This window comes from Malurus melanocephalus, unplaced genomic scaffold, assembly GCF_030028575.1.
Source record: "Malurus melanocephalus ecotype Western Australia unplaced genomic scaffold, MMel_1.1 scaffold_6, whole genome shotgun sequence".
NCBI lineage: Eukaryota > Metazoa > Chordata > Aves > Passeriformes > Maluridae > Malurus > Malurus melanocephalus.
The window spans coordinates 5,797,259-5,816,388 of record NW_026623238.1 but is presented as its reverse complement, the minus strand read 5'-3'; the positions used below and the strand labels follow the sequence as shown (position 1 = coordinate 5,816,388).

Below are 19,130 nucleotides of genomic sequence, written 5' to 3'. Positions count from 1 at the left end.
CCCGGGCCGCTGCTCCCGGCGCCCGCCCCCGCCAGGCCCCGTTGGATCCCGCTGGCCCAGCCGGTCGGGTCGGGCCGAGCAGGGTCCCTCCTGACCCCACCGCATTCCTGCTGCCGTACGTGACACCGCCCGGGGCCGGAGCGCATCCCGCCGGCCGCCCCGGGGCCCTGCTGGCGGGGYCGGCCCGAGAGGCGGCGGTGAAACGAGCGGGGAGCGGAGCTGCCCGGCTGCGGGGACCGGGAGGGCAGCGGCTGCGGGGCTGGACAACCGGGCACACCCAGCCCCRTGCTCACCAATAGCTCCTTAGCACAGCCGGGTGCACACTGAGTCACAGCGCTATTCTGGATTTTAATCTGATTTATAACCTGAAATCCAGGGATAGTTTTCAAATTAAGTGCTATCTAGAGACTCTGGCACCTCATGCCGAACATTTTATCTTTTTGCATCCTTCTTGCGTGACGGTCCTCGCAGTGAGCCTCTCTGCAGACCAGCCCGGACCAAGCCAACCACACAGCCACCCAAAACTTATGCCACTGGAATATGGAATGCTTATCCTGAGAGCAACACCAACCACTTGTACATACAGGACTGACCATGCCCCTTAGTTAAAATAAAGTAGGAAACCTTTACAAGATGTAATTATTTTGAAAATGTGTATCTTACAATACATCCATGTACACATCTGTCAGACTTCAATGACAATAAATACTCCAGTACATTTTAAGCTTTTAAATAAATTATAAGTAATTAAATTATAACTATTTAATGTTTTCAAATATTAGCTGAAATCTTTGGACTACTTTTAAGAGTTATATCTTTGAGCKAAATGCTGTTTAAAGATCCACGTCATCCAACAGTGAACCTTACCTATTTAAGTAAACTCATTCAAGAGTGTGAAATAAGATACACCCAGGTATAGTAAATTTATTATCATTACACTCATTATCAAACATTACTAGAAAATTGTGGCATTTGACATTTGATTAATCCACCTTTTCCCTACATTTTCCCTTTGTCTGTAGTTTAACACAGATTCACAATTATCTAAGTCTTTGTGTGGGTTCATACAATCTGAATCACAAAGTAAATATTTTAAACTCTTACTTTCAAAAAATGTTTCCATTTCCACAAAATTATTTCTTTTTAATGCAGTTCATCATGGTATTAACTCAAAATAGCTTTCACATAGCTCTATAGGTTTTGTGTGAGAAAGAAAACAAGAAAATTGGACTATATGTAAAAGTTAAGGCCAGGAATAATACCATTRTGGCATTCAGTTCATATAAGAGACCACTCAGTTCCATCAGAGACCATTTTATCCTGTTTTTTTCTGTATTTTTTTTTAATATGTTGCACTTCACTCACACCAAGCTATCATTTCAGGAGCTGAAATGGTGGGGAATCAGTGTTTCGAAAACTGTTTATAAGTGTTTGTCAATAAAGGCCACTTTAAAGAACAGACACATATCTAGACCAAGTACAAGTAGCTTGATTCCATAATTAAAAAGACCATTTACTAGCAATATCCTTCACCTTTTGGCAGGTAGCTCAAAATCTATGTGCATTAAATTCTCTCTTTCTTAGTTACTTTTCACAGATTAACTTATCTTTCACAATTATCTTAGTCAAAATTGAAATCTTTCCTTAAGTTTTTCTGAACCCTTTTGAACTTTGACAACCCCTTCTTTTGATTCTAGTGACCATACACATATATCCCTATCTAATTCCAGTAAAAGGTTGCTGTGGAAACCTTGTTGGACAAATTCAACAATAGCAGATCAACTTAAAAAAAAAAAAAAAGAAAAACTAACTTACAAAATAACTTGCACTTTCCTACTATTTTGCAAGGTAACAGCCTATTAGCAGTAATAATTAGCAACCTGCAATGACAAATTTATTATTTATCCACCCATAATTAGTTGATGATAATTAGAGTACAGATAATGGTTGTCTCCAATGTTAACATGATGCTTTTTATAACCAGATTCTAAGAAGCTGATGGTTAAATTGGTTTTACTGGTGATACTTACCACCAAAATTTACTTACTCTTATTTCTGATTACTGGGACTTTAACAAAGATAGTTCACCTCCAAGCTACTGAAAAGAGGTCATCTGCACCACACACCTTCACCATACATCTACACCATCCCCCTACTCTGGTACATGTACTGGGCATCATAAGGACATGTCCTGATCCCCTGTGACACAATGCCATGAAGATGGGATGCCTATTTTCTGTCTCCATGGGAATGGCATGCATGTACGCCTAAATTTATGACTCCTAAAGATATAAGACATCTTTCCAATGGCTTGCTTTCCAAAACACTGCATAAAATCTGACAAAGCAACTAAAATTTAGTGTATCAAGCTCCCCAGCGAAGCCCAGTTTTCTCAAATTCTTCCTTCTGTTTAGCAGCTGAGGTAGCTGGCACTTTTTCCTAGGGAGTATTCACCCACTAGAAATTCTGTTTTTCCCAGCTGTATCCCCCATGAAGACAGCATGCCATCTGCTTACTGTAATCCCTCAGAAATCACTCCAAGCCAGGACATCCAAGGCCTTACTTACCTTGAGCATCTGCAGAACACATCCTGGAGCCTTGTAAAGTTACAGGTTCCCTCYACTTCCCTTACCAAACCAGATTAAGTGATAATATATTTTAAATCCTTATATATATTTATATATAATATATACTATATACATTTTTTTTTAAAAAGGCAAACCACAGTTTTCTTAAATCCAGACTATTACATCAAAAATAACATTTGGGTTTATAAAAAAACTTGCTTATTCACATTCTGCTTTGATGCCTACTGCTGGCTTGTCTTCCAGGTCTTCCTTAAGCACCAGCACTACTTCTGGGAGGCTATCAATTCTGAGCACATCAGTACAGGTTAACCTGACAATTGAATTTTATAATATTGTGATCTTTTACCAGCATTAGAACGTCTTTCACGAACACATTTTATTTCCCTTCTTTCCTTCTTTTAAGAGGAGTATTTGCAAGTCAAATTCTCAGACTGCCAATTCAGACAGACTTGGTACAAATTTTCCTAAATTTTGATATTGCTCAGGATCAGAGCCCTTCTGTTATGTCATCTCCTTGTTGTCATGGGTGGCACATGAGTGATAGTACAGCCGATGCCATAACTTCTTGTGGTGGGTTGACCTTAGCCTGCAACCACATCCTTACCCAGTTGCTCCCTCACTCCCCGTCATCAACAGAATGGAGGGAGAAAATAAGATGGAAACCTTGTTGGTCAAAATGAAGACAAGAAGATCACTGAGCAACTACTGCCACGGGCCAAACATACTCAGCTGGGGRAGTTTCATTTATTGCAAATTGAAATTAAAAATTGGATGTAAGACAGAAGGACAAAAGTAAAAAAAACCCTCCCCCTCTGTTCTGCCTTCTCACCCAGGCTCARCATCAGTCCAGCGCCAGCTCCTTGGCCTCGCCCTCCCCGAGGGGCACGGTGGGATGGGAGCTGGGTTTGTGGTCAGTCAGTAACAGCTCCTCCCTTTACTATTTCCTCCTCTCATTTCTCCTCTGCTTTAGTGTGGGTGCTTCCCACCGGCTGCAGTCCTTCAGGATAAACCTGTTCCTTCAAGGGCTCTTCCATGGGCTGCTGCTCTGGTGCCCTGGAGCAGCTTCTCCCCCTCCTTCTTCACTGACCTTGGCGCTCGCAGTGCTGCTTCTTTCGCTTTGTTCTCCTCACTTTTGAGCAGCATTTTTTGCCCTTCCCTACATATGTTAGCCCTGAGGTGTCCTTGCCCTGGCCCTGGGCTCAGCCGTGCCCTGCACTGGGTGGTTGGATCTGGCTGKRKCCGGCTGGGGCAGCCCCGGCCCCCTCGCAGAATCCCCGCAGCCCCACTGCTCACATGTGGGCACCGCACCCCAGACGGTCATAGGCACAAGCTGCTTCTGTAACACAAAATTCATWCTTTCAGTTATGTCTCTGTTCTCCTCTTCATCCTGAAGCTGACGAAGGGAAGAACTTGAGTGAATTTCAGCTCAAGAGGACCACAAAGTGCTGTGGCTTTCAGGCTGTGCAACTCTGAAAGACAAATGCAGCCTTTGGCAGAACTGTTTCCAGGGGAGGAAAGAAGGTACTACTGTAATATGAGATATTGAGAAGACTTTATATCAAATACTATGTACAACTCTAAGCTGCTAACATTTAATAAAAAGGAATTCAAGTGGGAAAAGTGACAAAGAGTATTAGGATGGCTAGGAAAACAAAAGAGGAGATTGATTTGTACTCATGAATATGCAAGAGTCTCCAGGGGTAAAAAATAATTATGTAAGATAAAAAGGCAATGATAGTACAAGAATAAATTACTTTAAATTAGAACAGACTTTAGGCTCTTTCAGCCTTGGGCAATATATTGCTTAGCATTTTGATGTCCTTAAAAAGTTTCTCAAACTTAGCCTCAACCAGTGTCATAGTAATACTCAATATGATGCTGAGAAAATAAGAGTTAAAGCATCAGAAAAACTCCCTAGTCAATGTCCACCTGCAATCTGGTCAGCAGCATACAATGTAACCGTCAGTTCCATCYACCTCATCCCAAAGCCTCCTAGTTTTTTTCATATTTAATTTTTGTGACTCCTTTGGAAGGCTACTGCTGCTTTACAGAATACATTTTCTGCCTGCAAACACACCCATGAAACAAGATGAACAAGCTCTTGTCAGATCTCTCTGCCTACTGTATGCAAACCTCCATGCAAAAGTACTCTATATACTTTCATAGTTTGCCTGCTTGGCTTTGTTTTTCAAGGCATCATAGTTATGAYCTTGATTTACACTTAAAAGATCCTGACAGCAAAACTGCAAGGTCCAGARACACAGGAAAGTCAACTCTCTACCTTCTACATAATTAGTCCTTTTTCAGGTATATTTCATCCCTTGCTTGGTGCAAGCCCCATGCTTAAACCGGAGCAAGCACAACTTTGGTAACAAAATGCAATGCTCACCTGGTAAACTGCTTTTAGCAGCAGAAGCAGCAAGGCAAGAGGAGGAGGTTGCAGATCTATATAACAATATATAAATCCAAGCGATTCTGGAGCTGCCAGAATCAATTACCAGTACTAAAACCTCACAATTCTTTACAGTAAATGTCAGAGGACATAGTGGTGAAAATACTGTCAGCTTATACAGCACGTTAATGTGTGCCAAGCAATCAAAGGAGCAGAGGYAGCTAGAAATCATATGAGGAAATATTTATTTCAGACCAGAATGCATCTGACAAAGCTACTATTGAATTCCCACTCTCTATTCCTAAGGACTCAGAAGTGACCCCAGCTGGCTCTCAGAACAAACGCACAATAGCAGCAAGTGATGGCAAAGCAAATTTCCTTGCATTCTTTGAGCAGGACCCCCTCCTTTCAARCTGGGCCTGTCTGCCACCTTGAACTATGAAAAAGGACTGCTATAGCCTTGCAGGTTTGCTCTATCATCATCATTCCACCTGACTCACCAGTATTCAGCTTAGGGGAAACAGGAAGGCACAATGTGCTGCAAAAATTCTTGTTCCTGCCCTGTGACACCAGCACTAGCAGAACACGCTAATTAAGTCGATCAGATCCAGTGCATGAAATGTCTCTTCCAACACAGAAAATGCATCTGGGGGCTGACAAGGCATAGTTTACTTCATTAATGACCACTGCTTGCATTTTTTTGTTCCAACTTAAGCACCAGCACCATGACACAAGATCAAAAGACTTGCTGTAATTGCTGTATAACATTGTCAGCACAAGTATGCTCCAATATTTTGATGAGAATATGTTTTAAACTACCAAATAAAATGTATTTACCTATTAATTGAAAACACCTGAATAGCAAAACATGAATACCATTTAAATACAGATCATTTACAAAAAAAAAAAAAAAAAAAAGGAACTTTATTCATACAAACACTCTTATAATTCTTCTTTTCATCCCAGTGTGTACCCACACACATTCCACAGTTAGTGGAGCTCTACACATGAATGTCTTGCTTCTGCTTCAATTAATCTTGGGCACTTCACTRCAGAGGCAGCCAGCCAGTTGCTTGCACTGTGCATTCTTGTAAGAATAATTAAAATGCCAGTAATGATGCTGTATTCCTTTAACTCACTAATCTAAAAAGCATCAGGAATTAGTTCCTGCAAAGCATAACAAAATAAATGCTTAGAATTTTATTTTACTATTTTGCAGTGGAACAAGTTTTTGGTGTTTGTTTGTTGTTCTTGTTTATTTAAGGTAGCTTATACTAAACCATGAAGAGTCATGTGGTACCAAATGAAGTGTCTTAACAGTCAGAGCCTAATGCACAATCACACACTTCAAATACACAAGTCAGAAGGGTCATTCCCAAGAGATGTTTAACTGTTTTTCATACATACTTACATATAGCACAGCATCTAGTGTTCTAAACGTGCTTCTGAGAATAATATGTTAAATGCTGGTGAAGGAACATTGGTTTACAAGCTTTTATAGCTATTTCTATGAATCTGACTTTGTAAAGTTTAACATTTCAAAACAAACAAATCATTATTTTAGTGCATGCACTGTTTACGCTACAAATAGCAAAAAAATACTAGGCATTATTTTCATGAGTAAATGAAACTCATAAGACAGCTACTCAATAAGATATTTTTATTTAAGTACAGTGTAAAGATTCTTTTCAACAAATGTTATATTGCACAAGGGCAGACTTGGGTATGCTTAACACCTGTAAATTCACTTTAAGRGGGAATCTCCCTGAGGTTAAAAAAGGTTTCTTATGACTTACCTCACATCAATATTTAATCCATGTTATCAAGAAAACATTAAAAAACTCTGAAAGATTTGGATGCAGATATTCAGTGGAAGACGGGCCTGACAGGACTTACTGAAAACTACTACCACTGTGATATTGTTGTCTAATGTGACTCTTCAAGATCRTGACCAATACCACAAATAAGAATAAATATTAACAGAAAAATTGGTGGGGGGAGAGGGGCAGGGGGAAATGATGACAAGTTTAGGAAGAAAAYGTGACAGGACGTCAATGGAGGAAAACACAAACTGTGATTTAGGAATGTTGTATGAAGACAGTAAGAATCAGATGCCTGGACTCAGTGTCTCAGACCAAACACTTTTCTTTTTTTAAAAAAAAAAGGGAAAACAAACCAAAACAACTGAACACCCTCACCCCTACCACAGTTTGCTGGTTTGGTTGGTTTTGTTGTTTGTTTTTTTTTTTTTTGTTTTAAAAAAAATCTTCAGACAGAAAGATTATATGAACACCACTCCTTCCAATAAGCCTGTTCAACAAGAAAGCAAAGCCAAGTCCCCAGCAGTCACCCTGGCAAACAAATTATTCACCCAAAATCGTTATGCAAGAGTTTTCACAGCAGCACACCCAGCCACTAGAAGCTAACTGATTTTTTCTGAACAGGATTGTGGATGAGGCTGTAAAAGAAGACCTAACAGGACTGGGATTAGTTTCACATCAACAAAATTTACAAACAAACTATGGCTAATCTACCATTTCGCTGAAGAGCAGCATTTAGTTTTAACAGAAATCAAACTTCAAAAACCTAAGTTCAAGAACTTTTYCAGACTTGTTTCAAAGCAATGTGCCAATCATCTGCAGTAATAAATCAGAAAATTCTCCTAAAAGGAGCAGTCAATAGGCAGTGAAGAATCACAGGTTTGGATTGGAAGAAACCTTAAAAATAATTTATTTCAATTCCTGCTGTAGGCAGGAACACCTTCCACTACACCAGGTTATTYAAAGCCCCATCCAACCTCACCTTGTGTACACTTCCAGGGGTGGGGCATCCACAACTTCTCTGGGCAGCCTGTTCCAGTGTCTCAGCATCCTTGTAGGGAACAATTTCTTCCTAATATAATCTAAATCTCCCCTCTTTTAGTTTGAAGCCATTATCCTTATCCTATCACTACTTGCCCTTATAAATGGTCCTTTTATACTCAAGTATTAAAAAAGAGGCTCTGTGTAACACTACTGGCAAGTCCAATGCTAGGCCATCAAAAAGAAAGGATGTATGTGTTGTTATGTTGTATTTCCAACTGAACTGTAAAGTACTCTCAAACCAACAGAAATAAAATGAGTGCTGTTATTTCTTTTTTGCATAGCTTTCTTGTTCTAGCAGATCTATGATTGTTTAGGTTAACATGAGCACTAAAGTATTATATAGTTAAGACACGCAAACCCTAACAGTTTTTTTGTGAAAAAACTCATGCTAGAATGCAAACTAAAAAGACTGCATTATGATTACAAAAACATAATTTTAATAAAATATTTAAAATTCACTTAATAAAGTTATACAAATTAATAAAACAAAATATTAAGCTTTAAACGTCTGGTACTATGACATAAATTTCCACCTTTTTTCAGTGTCAAATTCCCTCCATAACCCCCATATTCTTTTATTTTAGCATATATTTTAGCATATCACATTCTTTAGCCAGCCACTGTAAAAATTGCACACTCATCCCACACTTCTTCTGAGGCCTCCATTTTCTGTTAGGATTCTTCAGAATTCTGTAGCTGGGATTTTTATAATTACTACCTTGTTTTATCAAATTCAAACCTTCAAGTTTTAAGCTACATAGAGTACACCATCATTCTAATATGCAGTAACTTATTCTCTGTCTTTCTCCCTGGAAGTCTTGCAAGTGATGTCTGGATTTTGCAAGATATGCATTCAGACCATACTTTTGGTTCTGTTTCCAAGGAATTAATCTCTCTGGTTTCTTCCAAAGTACTTTTAACATTACTCTCCCCACACAACTCCTCAGGACAGGTACATAATTTCAAGATGTTGAGAACCCTTTTTACAACAGGATGGTGCCCAGACAGGCAACACTGCTAAAATACTGCAACTTCCTTCTGCTCAGCTTAGAAATAAGAAGATAGCTCCAAATTTAGATTTTTTCTATTAAATATCAGCAGAATAACAGACAGGGCTGCCGTGTAAAATTGCTGTGACCCTCTCAACCTGGTTCTGAATGGGCAATTTCAGATATTTACCACTTCATTACTATCAAAAAGATCTGGCTATATATTTGTGACCCAAAATAAGAAGTTTCCTCTCCCTCATAGAACAGCAATTCAACACTGTACTCACACACAGTGAATTAGGGAACACAGTAACCTGATCACTTCATTCACTCAGAAAAAATCAAAGGCATTCCCACCAAGAAGTAATAAAATGGGGCTGTTTACAGCAAAGAGTGATTTCCTCACACATTTAGAACAATATGCTCCACCACAGATCAGTCCACAAGGTCTCATTCATGGCTTGACCTAAAATCCTCCACAGCCTGGGCTTTCCCAGTTTTATTGCTTTGGGAAATAAATCTGTGTAGCAATCGTCACAGAGTTCCAATTAACCAGTTTTTTTATCTCACCAGCTCCGTGCACCAAAACTAATACCCCTGGCATTCTCCTGCCACTAGGCGTCACTCTCTTCTATAGTGATCTTTAYCCCTTCATCCACTTCCCAACATTTCAATGCAGGAACCATCAAACCAGTATTATACGTGGGAAAACGTATCCATCCCCATTAGCCCCTATCTAAAGAGTTATCCTACTTGTCAGGTCAAGGAAAGATTTTTGTGATGTGTCAGATAAAGTGCAAAGGATTGTTAGCGTTGCTTGGTATGCTCTTAAAATTAAATAAAAATATTAGAACAGAACTCCTACAGGAGGTTATATGGGCTTTCCTCCATAGAGGAATCACCTCAGATTCTGAAACCATCTAAAACTAAAGGTATTCCCAAAAGTAAGAGGAACCATTACAGGAGCACTAGTGGAACTAATCGCATGATCCCTCATGTGGGACATACAAACAAAATAATTTTACTAATCAAGCAGCATTTTTTCCAAAGATGATACAGAGTCACATTCTGGTGTTGCCACTTACATTTCATTGCTTTCAAGCCCAGAAGGGGCTGCTATGATTACCTACTAACCACTCATATGCCAAACGCATGGATCCTCACATGTATGGTTTTGATGGATATGAACTCCTCCCATACTAAGGGCAACCTGGAAACTACAACTTGGACAGCAAAAACTCAAACAATTATTTTTCTGTTCCTTAAGTGCACTTAAAAGAAAAAAATAAAAACAAACACWCAAAAAACTCCAAACCCACAAACCAACCAAACCCAATCCATGACTGCATTCTACCACCAACCAGTTCAGCCACTTGGAATGATTCACTGGCACACAGGAACTAGGTATCCATGCATACCTAACYTGGATCATAACTGATCTTAATAAACAATTTAACATAATTTCCATTATCAGTATCGCCACTGTAGGTGAAATAGGATTCAAGCTAAACTTGATTCAAGCTGAGCTTAATARACAACTTAACTGTAAAGTCACTTTGAAGCATTAGTCAAAGGATGCCATTAGGGAGCATGTCACTACTAAATTAGGAAATACTGTCCAACATGACAAATTGTTGGTGTATTTCATAATGAGGGTTGAAGTCTTCATATGTACGTACATATGAAACCAAACAACGCTTTTCAATACTTGTGATGCATACAGAATGCTACCAGCAAGGAGTCACTTAGTCAATGAGCTTCTTGCAAAAGCTTCTAGCTCACGTGCAAAGAATGACTTTGCATTGTATTCTTCCATCTGTTACCCTACTAGGAAACTGCTGTTTCAGTGCTATATTCTCTTCTTCTGTTGTGTTTCACCATTTAATTTCCCATTTTCCACTGCTTTATTTTCAAAGTTCCAGTCAGTTGGTCTGAGGAGTTGCTGAGTTTTTTTGTATGTCCAGTATGGGTTAAGTACTAGTGTAACAGCAAATAATCCTGAGAATAAAACAATGAAGTGAAGAAGTCCCAGATTTTCTACCACGGAATTCCAGTTGAAAATACACACCCACCACATGTGGTAGGTAAGAATCATGCGGCAGTGAAACAGATGGATCATCACCCACTGGTTTGCCTTCCAGAAAAAGGTGTTAGCACGGCCAGCCTGGAAAAAAACAAGAACACAAAATAYGCAGAAGTGAGATTGTTACTTCAAGATAAGGAACTGAGGAATCTGCAGAACTCATGCAAATATCCAGCTTTCATATACACGCACTCTTAGGCATTTTTTCCTCATAGTGCTACATTATTCCACATGTATATGGCATCCCAAACTTGGTATGGTTCTATACCATGCCACTGTGTACATGCACACAGCAACATACAAAAACCAATAGGGAGGCCTGCAGAAGTGTCATCACAACAAAAGCAGGTATGACAATAACATGGATACCAGTTGGGTAAATGCAGTTTTAATGAAAAACTAMCCAAACAAACCACACAGATTATCTACAGACAAGTGAAATGCATGAAACCTGTTACAAACAGAATCTGAAAATTATCATGTTCTTACCTTCAGAAGTATCCAGGAAATGCACGTTACAGGAGTACTCATCTCCAGCAACATTCCCATCAAAGGCAGATAATGTCCAGATTTCACATTAATTACTAGACCAGCCAAGCCACCAAAAGCAAGCAAATGATGAACTACCAAGAAAACATCAAATGTTCTAAAAATAATGTTGGACACATGAACTGCTACATTTTCAAGCACGAAAAATCCAGCTGCTATTAAACAGTTAAACCAACTCCACTTTTGCTGTGAATAGACTTTGTCAGCATGAAAAACAGGATCTATCAGCAAAGCCCATAAACCAGCAACACAACTCTGAAGTCCAAACACACCACGTGTGACTGCCATATTCCAAAACACCTTCTCCTTTGCATATAAGGCACGATAAGTGGTACTTCTCCATGAAGACAAACAGTGAGACAGAAGGAATACTCCCAAGTAGATTAAAAAACCAGCAGCTAAAAATGTCAAACGAACTTCCCATAAGAGATAGTCCCAGTCAAAAATGGTCCCAAACACTGTGTCATCATTTGTAGGATTCATTTCTTCTCTTTTGACACTTCTCATTCCCACTATAGTCTCCTTCATGTCTATTTAGCTTCTGCTATTACACAAACCAGTAAGCAAGAACTCTTCCATCTGGAACAAGGAGAAAAAAAATTTAGTGAATTTTTAAGTACATCTGCAGATTCTAAACCATAGAGGACTTGCATCCACTGAACTTATCACTTTGGTCCTGTTGCTATAAGGCACAGTTATCCCAAGACAGGCAGACAGACAAAAAAACATAAGCAASATGTTTAGCAACAGGCCTGCAAASTCCATACTAGTAAAAAGTAATGCATTGAAGCAAAAGCTGAAGACAGTCAAGTAGGAAGGTAAAAAAGAGGAAGAGAAAATGCAAGAAGCAAATCCTGTCTTGTTACTTGTGAAACTTTTATTTCAACAGCATTGCGTATTGTCTTACTCCCCTGCTTTTCCCTCACTGATTTCCCACCATTTGCTACATCTTTGGGTGCAATTCAGAATCTCAAATACAGATCCAGGACATAAAACTATAGAAAACTAATGCAGTAAAGGGGACCACTTACACCAAAAAAAGGCTGTTATGATCATGGCTCAAAACAAGACTCTGCAATAAGTTTCTGAACATTAAGCCACTTTCCAAAAAAATAAAACAACATATTCAAAAATGGAAAAAGTATGGAATGCTGACAAGCAACATTATTACATATTATTAGCAACATCAGTGTAATTAGCTGAACAACACAGACATTAAGCGTCTCAAGTTGTCTGAACTTCCTGAACACACTGTAGTCCAAAAACAAAGGGTTGTGGGGAGAGAAAAGCCAGATAACACTGAAATATTTGAATGCCAGCTCGTTTTATGAACCACATGGGTGGTATCAGCATGGCCACCACACTCGCCGCAGCCTGTAAAGGCTTAACACCTCGGTGCGTTTGGGAGTCTGGAGAGCACAAGTGAAAAAGCCACCAAATCCACCGAGGCTAGAGCGCCTGGTGAAAAGCTCCCACCTTGTCTCAGGGGGCAGCAAATACCGCCACCGCAAYCCGGATCCTGTGGGCACCTACTCGCAATGCCCTTTGGTCGCAGGTGCCTCGCTCCAAGGAGGGGGATGGGCTGGGAGCTCCGAAGGCCCTTCGCCCACTCCACGGCCTCACACCYGGCAAGACCGACTCGAAGTCCGAGYWGCACCCGCCTTTATCTCTCCGGGGAAAAGCGGGGCAAAACACACCAATCCCAYGGCACGACCAGGCCCTGAACAGCGCGACCCCTATCAGAAGCCSTGGCTCCAGCAGGGCCGCGGCAGCTCCCGGGGCCCCGCACAGACACGGCACCGACACCGACACCCACCGTAACCGCCCCCCGCCCCGCGGCCGCCCAGCCCCTCACGCAGACCTGGAGACCGGCCCCGACGCACAAACCCCGCTGTCACCCGCCGCTCCTCACCCACAGCGCTGCCCGCAAYGACGGGACGGCCCTTCCCGGCTCCGGGACTGCTCTCCCCGGTCCCCCGGGAGCGCCCGGCCCGGCCCGGCCCGACCCGCCAGGGGAGGCCCCGACCCAGCTCGACCCGCCGCTCCCACAGCGCCGCCCGCAGCCGCCGGGCGCCCTCTGCGCATGCGCCACCGCCGGCACCAACCACCGGCGCCGCGGGATGGGGGGAGGGGGGAGGCGCGGCTGTACCACTTGGGCAGGGGGAGCCTTGTTTGCAGAATGCCTTTCTCTACCTGAGAGCACTTCTGAGCATCGACACCGCTGAGAGGGCAACACTKGATAGACATCTGCTCAGCAAGAATGAGAGTGGAAACGAAATATCAGTGATGCCAYAGCCAGTACATTTACCTGTAATTACCCAGTTTCATTAAAGGCAGTAAATTACTAAATGGATGTCGCGGTATTCTGCTACATGATTCTCTTCATACTTGTGACAATTGCTGCTGTCATCCCAGTGACTCAGACTGAATCTCCCGAGGTCACTGAAAGCAGCCCGGGAGGGTTCCTGAGCTCTGTGAATCCCGCACCCGCGGTGTACTTTGGCTTCAACAGAGTGACTGAAAGGCACTCTGAATTTTGCCAGGAGAAAGCTCAGTCCCACAATAGACCAGGTGATTCCTCAAAAAAAAGTGACCAAAAAAGACACATAAAATCTAAGCCACAACTTCTCTCACATGGAAGATTGGCCAGAACAGCTGAGTCTAAGCTGATTCTACTTGTGATGAGAGACCAGAGCTGGAAAATCTACATCGGAAGTCTGACTCATTCTTGGCTTCCAGATGGGGAGAGGGAACTGCYGTTCCCTGTGGAAAACTGGGCCCTGACACACGGCAGGATATTTGGGCAGCAGGGGGTTTATACGTTTGCCTTTATTTGTTAATGTGACAGCAGTGTCTGCGGCAGACCCCTAAACTCTGTGGATTTTCCACCTCAGTACAGGCCGCAGCGACACCTGTTTGTTGGGAAAGTCTGGGGACAAACCTACCTCCTGTGCCTTCTTTTATCGTGCTGGCTGTGAGGCATCTGAGCGCTGAGCTGCTCTGCAGACAGCCCAAAGGGATAGCAGGGCTCGGTGCCACACACCCAGACACCAAAGGGTGCCATCGCGGTGAGTCACAGSCGGAGAGCTCCTGTCACTTGGCTACAGCAACCAGGACAACCAGGCTCRGCAGTAAATGCGGGGCAAGAAATGTCAGCCAAAATACTGATTTTATACAGSCAGCGCATTCGAGTGACAGAGGTCCTAATGACATGCTCCTACAAATTGGTCTTGTAGACAGGAGGATTAATTTTTGCACAAAAGGGAGAGTAAACTTATTGCAACGTTTTGGGGGGTGTCCAGTGCCATTTACTAACACTGAAAGGGAAAAGGAACCACAGGGCCTGAGAGTTGGAAAGTAAAAATCTGGAGGAGTTTTCACCTGGAAAGTACTTCCTACCTGATGGGATATTCATTTATCACCCCGCCCCGTTCCCTGGCAGATGCTGGAGCTGTACTGGGAAACTGATAAGGATGATAAAGCTGATCAAGAAAAAACTGGGAAGAAGTTGGAAGAAGCTGCTCTCTCAACTTGATGGGGCTTATGTACCAAGGGCATGTGTTTTAGCTTTCCCCAATTTTATTCTTTCCCATAAGTATCTTTAAATAATTCCTTTWAGTTGTCACATCTTGAGGAAGGAGATTTCTTTACTTACGTATRAGGAACTAAAACCATGTCAAAAGCAAGATTGCAGGCTGTTGTCTTCCTTGTGGATTTTCTTTGTCTTTGCTGCATTTCTTGCCTTCTCAAAACAATATCACATCTTTTAATTACTGTCAGCTGTAGCTGTGTTGAAATAGTTCAGTGTTACTTTGCAACTACTACAGAATAATACTTTCTGTTATTAYACTGATAATACAACCAAACTTAGTAACAGCTTTTTTATAGGCACTTCATTGTGATCACTTCAGGTATTCCAAAGTAGTTCTTCCTGCAGTGAGGCTTATCTTCCACATTATGTCAAATTCACTTCTCCCTTTTACAAACATTCTGTCTGGATGCTTAWACATACCCTGTCAAAGCTACATTTCCTGTCTACACTGTCTCAGTTTTGGAAGTCTTTCTCAGCATCTTCAGAATGTCATGGAAGCACAAAGARCACCTCCTGGCAGGGATTCCTGCCTACAGTCTGGATGATCCAATTGCTCCTTGTAGCCAAAAGCCTCTCCATACTGATTTGATGTGCTTTCCTGAAGTAAAAAACTGAATATGATCTTTTTTCTCTTTACAATATCTGTGTTTTGTTGCCTCAGTRTCTACATCTATACATCCTCCATCATGTGGGGGCTTTGAAACAAGTGGTTGCATCCCTGCTGTGAATTGAAAATTATTTCATACACACTMTTCCCGAAATGTGTATAAATGTTGTCCTCAGAATGTTATTTTGACCAAGCTCTTGCTTCAAATGGACCCATGCCAAATTCCCAGGAACCATCTCGACAAGTACTAGTTAATTCAGGTGAAACTCGTCCCAGGTAGCATAGTAATAATTAAATACTGCATGTGCTAACAAATCAGTAGCTCCTCTGTTTTATTTACAAATGCACAGGTATCTGATGATAGTTAAAAATATCTTTAGTTTTAAAGCTTTTGTTTGCATTATTCCCAAGTCAAAGTGCCATGATCCCAAGTCCTTTTCCAACTCCCTGTGCTTCTGGAGAGAGAGTAGCTGCCTCTYGGTGGTGTGAGAAGGCAGAGGCTTAGGAGATGAATATGGGGGAGACAAGGCCAAACAGTGGCATTGTCAGTGAGAGGGGASCCTACTTTGTCAGAGACTGCAGGATGACTACTGTAGGATGTGTATTTTATGCACATGTGGTGGGAATACCGAATATGGCCAACCTGTGCTTCCACTAGCACTTCCACCAAGAAGTTGAGTAATGTGTTTTAGGACTGAGTTGAGAAAGGAGTTTCAGTCCTATTATTGAATTAATCCATCCGTTGCAGGCAACTGTTTGTCCTGCAAATATTTGCCTTGGGCATGTAGTGGCAGAAAAGTCCACAATAAGCCACCCTGAATTCTGCCTTTGCAGTGGCAACAGAGGGCATTTTTCTCCCTGCAGGAGAACATGGCGTGATGGGGCCAGAAATTACCTGTGGCAGAGAAAAGGTTGGAGATTGGAAGAAATCCTACCTGACGAGGATATTTCTGATTTTATAGCTCTTTCTCATCCTCTGAGTAGCATRTGAAGGAACTCAAGTTACTGCCTAAGGATATTTTCATTAATTTTTTTAATTCCAGAGTACCAAACACTTGTAGTCAGTGTATGTTGAAGTCATATGATCATATGTAAAACCTGAGCTGGTAATMTTCCTAATAGAGAACAAAAAGTCTACTGCTAATTTAAAAGACAWGACCTTGTTCACTTGTCAAAAAGTTTTAGCCCTCTGCTTCCAAAGTTTCAGAAAACCTTGCATGTTTACAGGCATTGATTCATGCATATATGCACAATTTGTGCTGACCTGCCACACAATCCTGTATTTTCACTGACATGCTTCTTGAATTCTCTTTTTKAACTGAAATTTGTACCTTCACCACCTACTAATCTACAGCCTGTGTTCAAATCTATGGGAACTTTACTACTAATAGTGAGAGCTTTGGTTCACATCTGTGGGAGGCTTACTTCATACCTGCCTCAAGGAACACTGTGGCAATACCAAATGTGTAATCTCGGTTTTTTAAATGCTTTACACATACTCTCAAAGTTCTTCTGATTCTTGTTCAACAAGTACTTATGCAGTATTCCTAGATGCAAACCACAGTTGTTCAAATGAGCACTTTGAACATGCTCGTTCAAGGCCTTTTTCCTCTGAGCTAGTAGAAAGTATACTTGACTTCTTTTAGAAAACCTGTATTACAAGGCTTTCATGTGTGCCATGAATTCAGAATGCCTTTACATTGCATATTCATCTACCCAGGCTTCTGTGCTTTCCTCAGTACTGGGAGATCAGCACTAGTCTCTACAAACTCATTTTGTACTTCACTTATAGTCAGTTTTAAATGAATTAATCAACTCCTTATGCTTCAGAAGAGATAGTGAAAATAGTTGCCTTGAAACACTTGATATTCTCAAAATTTTAAACAATTYAGATTTGCTGAGCATCCACACTTTSAGCTACCARTTGTGGGGAAAATCACAGCAATKAAACTGTTTCTGCCTGCTTGAATCTTTCCAGATAATGAAAGTAATATAGAAAAACTGGAGACTCTTTACTCAGTCCCTCTCAAGCTTATCCCCCATTTCTGTTTACGAACATTCCATGAAAGTGCTGGAGGTATACATCCACTGCTGAGTAGTGCTGGATACCTCAGTTTCACTCAGAAGGCTCTGGTACATGTTCACATAGTTCAGGATATTAATCATTCCCGTGCTGACCCTGGGACATCTGGCCATTCCTTGTCCACTGCTTAACTGGACCTCACCAAGTACAGCCTTTGGACAATTATTCCTTCACTATTTCTTCTCATTCTTTTAATTCCATTTAAGTCAAGATATCCTATCTTCTTTTTTTTTTTTTTTCCTAGTCCTAATTTATTTATATTTTGATAGATGTCAGTCTCAAGGTTCCTCCTGCTGGGTCCAACTGTTTGTCTCCTGAATTCATCTAAATATCAAATTCTCTTTTCTGCTGGCTCTACAGTTAATCTGCAATTAGTAAATCATTGCAGCTTCACCTCTTCTTTGTCTCCTTAAGTTCCCTCCTCACTTCTTAGTCTCCTTCAATTTTGCAAGCTTCTCTTTGTATTCCATGCACCATAAATGTGTGTTGAGTCATTGCTTAGATATATTTAATATTTTTCTTACCTCTTTTCACTATCTCTGTCTAGTCATGCCTCTTTATGGTCCTCTCTGAGGATCTTAACCTTCTTATGCCCAGTATCACTGATCATGCTAACCCCTCCTTTTAACCCACAGAATAATAAGTAAGAATAATACCAATTGCATCCAGTCCTGGACATGAGTTCCTCAGTTGCCTCTGGCTTTCTTCAGGTAACAAGCATGAGGTGATGATAAGGTCTTGGATTTGCAGTTGAATCTTTTTATACCTCCCTCACCCAAAAACATGTCTAAACAATGCTCACTGGAACAAGTTAATCTGCCTTAGTAGTCAGGCTCTTGCTTCACCGCTGTAGTCATGAARGTTAGTCTTAACTGGTGTTTCAGGTTTACCCAGTAAGTCTACTCCTTCCTTTTCATTTCTCACACAGTTATCTCCGGTGCTTCTTCAGGAATCAAAGGAAAATACTGTGTCTGTCTCCTGGATATTGCTTATCATTATGGGGATTTATTTAGTTTCAGGTAGTCTCACTTGGGTAAAAACCAGGGGCTTTATCAGCAGGTAAAATGATGTTTTTTTCAGATTAGAGCAGCTAGTGCCTGGCTTACCAATGGGTCTCTCGCAAGGGTTTAGTTCCAGGTATCACCTCAGAYCATCTCTCAGTTGCATCTGTAGACAGCTACAAACAGTTACTGTGAAAATTATCCGAGGTGAAGTTAAGGACCATACAATTACTGTGTGGCAACAGTGGGCAGAAATGAGGAACATTTCTGTGGCATCAGCCAGAATTCTGACTGGTTTACTTTTGGGGATTTTAGCAAAAGAACAGCAAATCCATCACAGTAAGAAGATTCTCAACAGCCTAAATCGCTTCTTGGAATAAGC

The 19,130-nt window shown here is 41.2% G+C and overlaps 1 protein-coding gene across 3 annotated transcripts; it reads right to left on the bottom strand.

Moving 5' to 3' along the window:
* Positions 1-7,137: 7,137 nt before the first annotated feature.
* Positions 7,138-18,524, bottom strand: CLN8 (CLN8 transmembrane ER and ERGIC protein). Of its 3 annotated transcripts, none has more exons than XM_057372023.1 (3): positions 18,404-18,524; positions 11,406-12,044; positions 7,138-10,997 (listed from the first exon to the last, which is right to left on the bottom strand). In XM_057372023.1, exons 2-3 carry the CDS (start codon positions 11,991-11,993, stop codon positions 10,683-10,685), a joined length of 903 nt encoding a protein of 300 aa, XP_057228006.1. In that variant the 5' UTR covers positions 11,994-12,044; positions 18,404-18,524; the 3' UTR covers positions 7,138-10,682. The 3 variants fall into 3 exon arrangements, with proteins under 3 accessions (XP_057228006.1, XP_057227988.1, XP_057227997.1); XM_057372005.1 differs by lacking the exon at positions 18,404-18,524 and adding an exon at positions 13,378-13,442; XM_057372014.1 differs by lacking the exon at positions 18,404-18,524 and adding an exon at positions 13,327-13,391.
* Between the last annotated feature and the right edge of the window lie 606 nt (positions 18,525-19,130).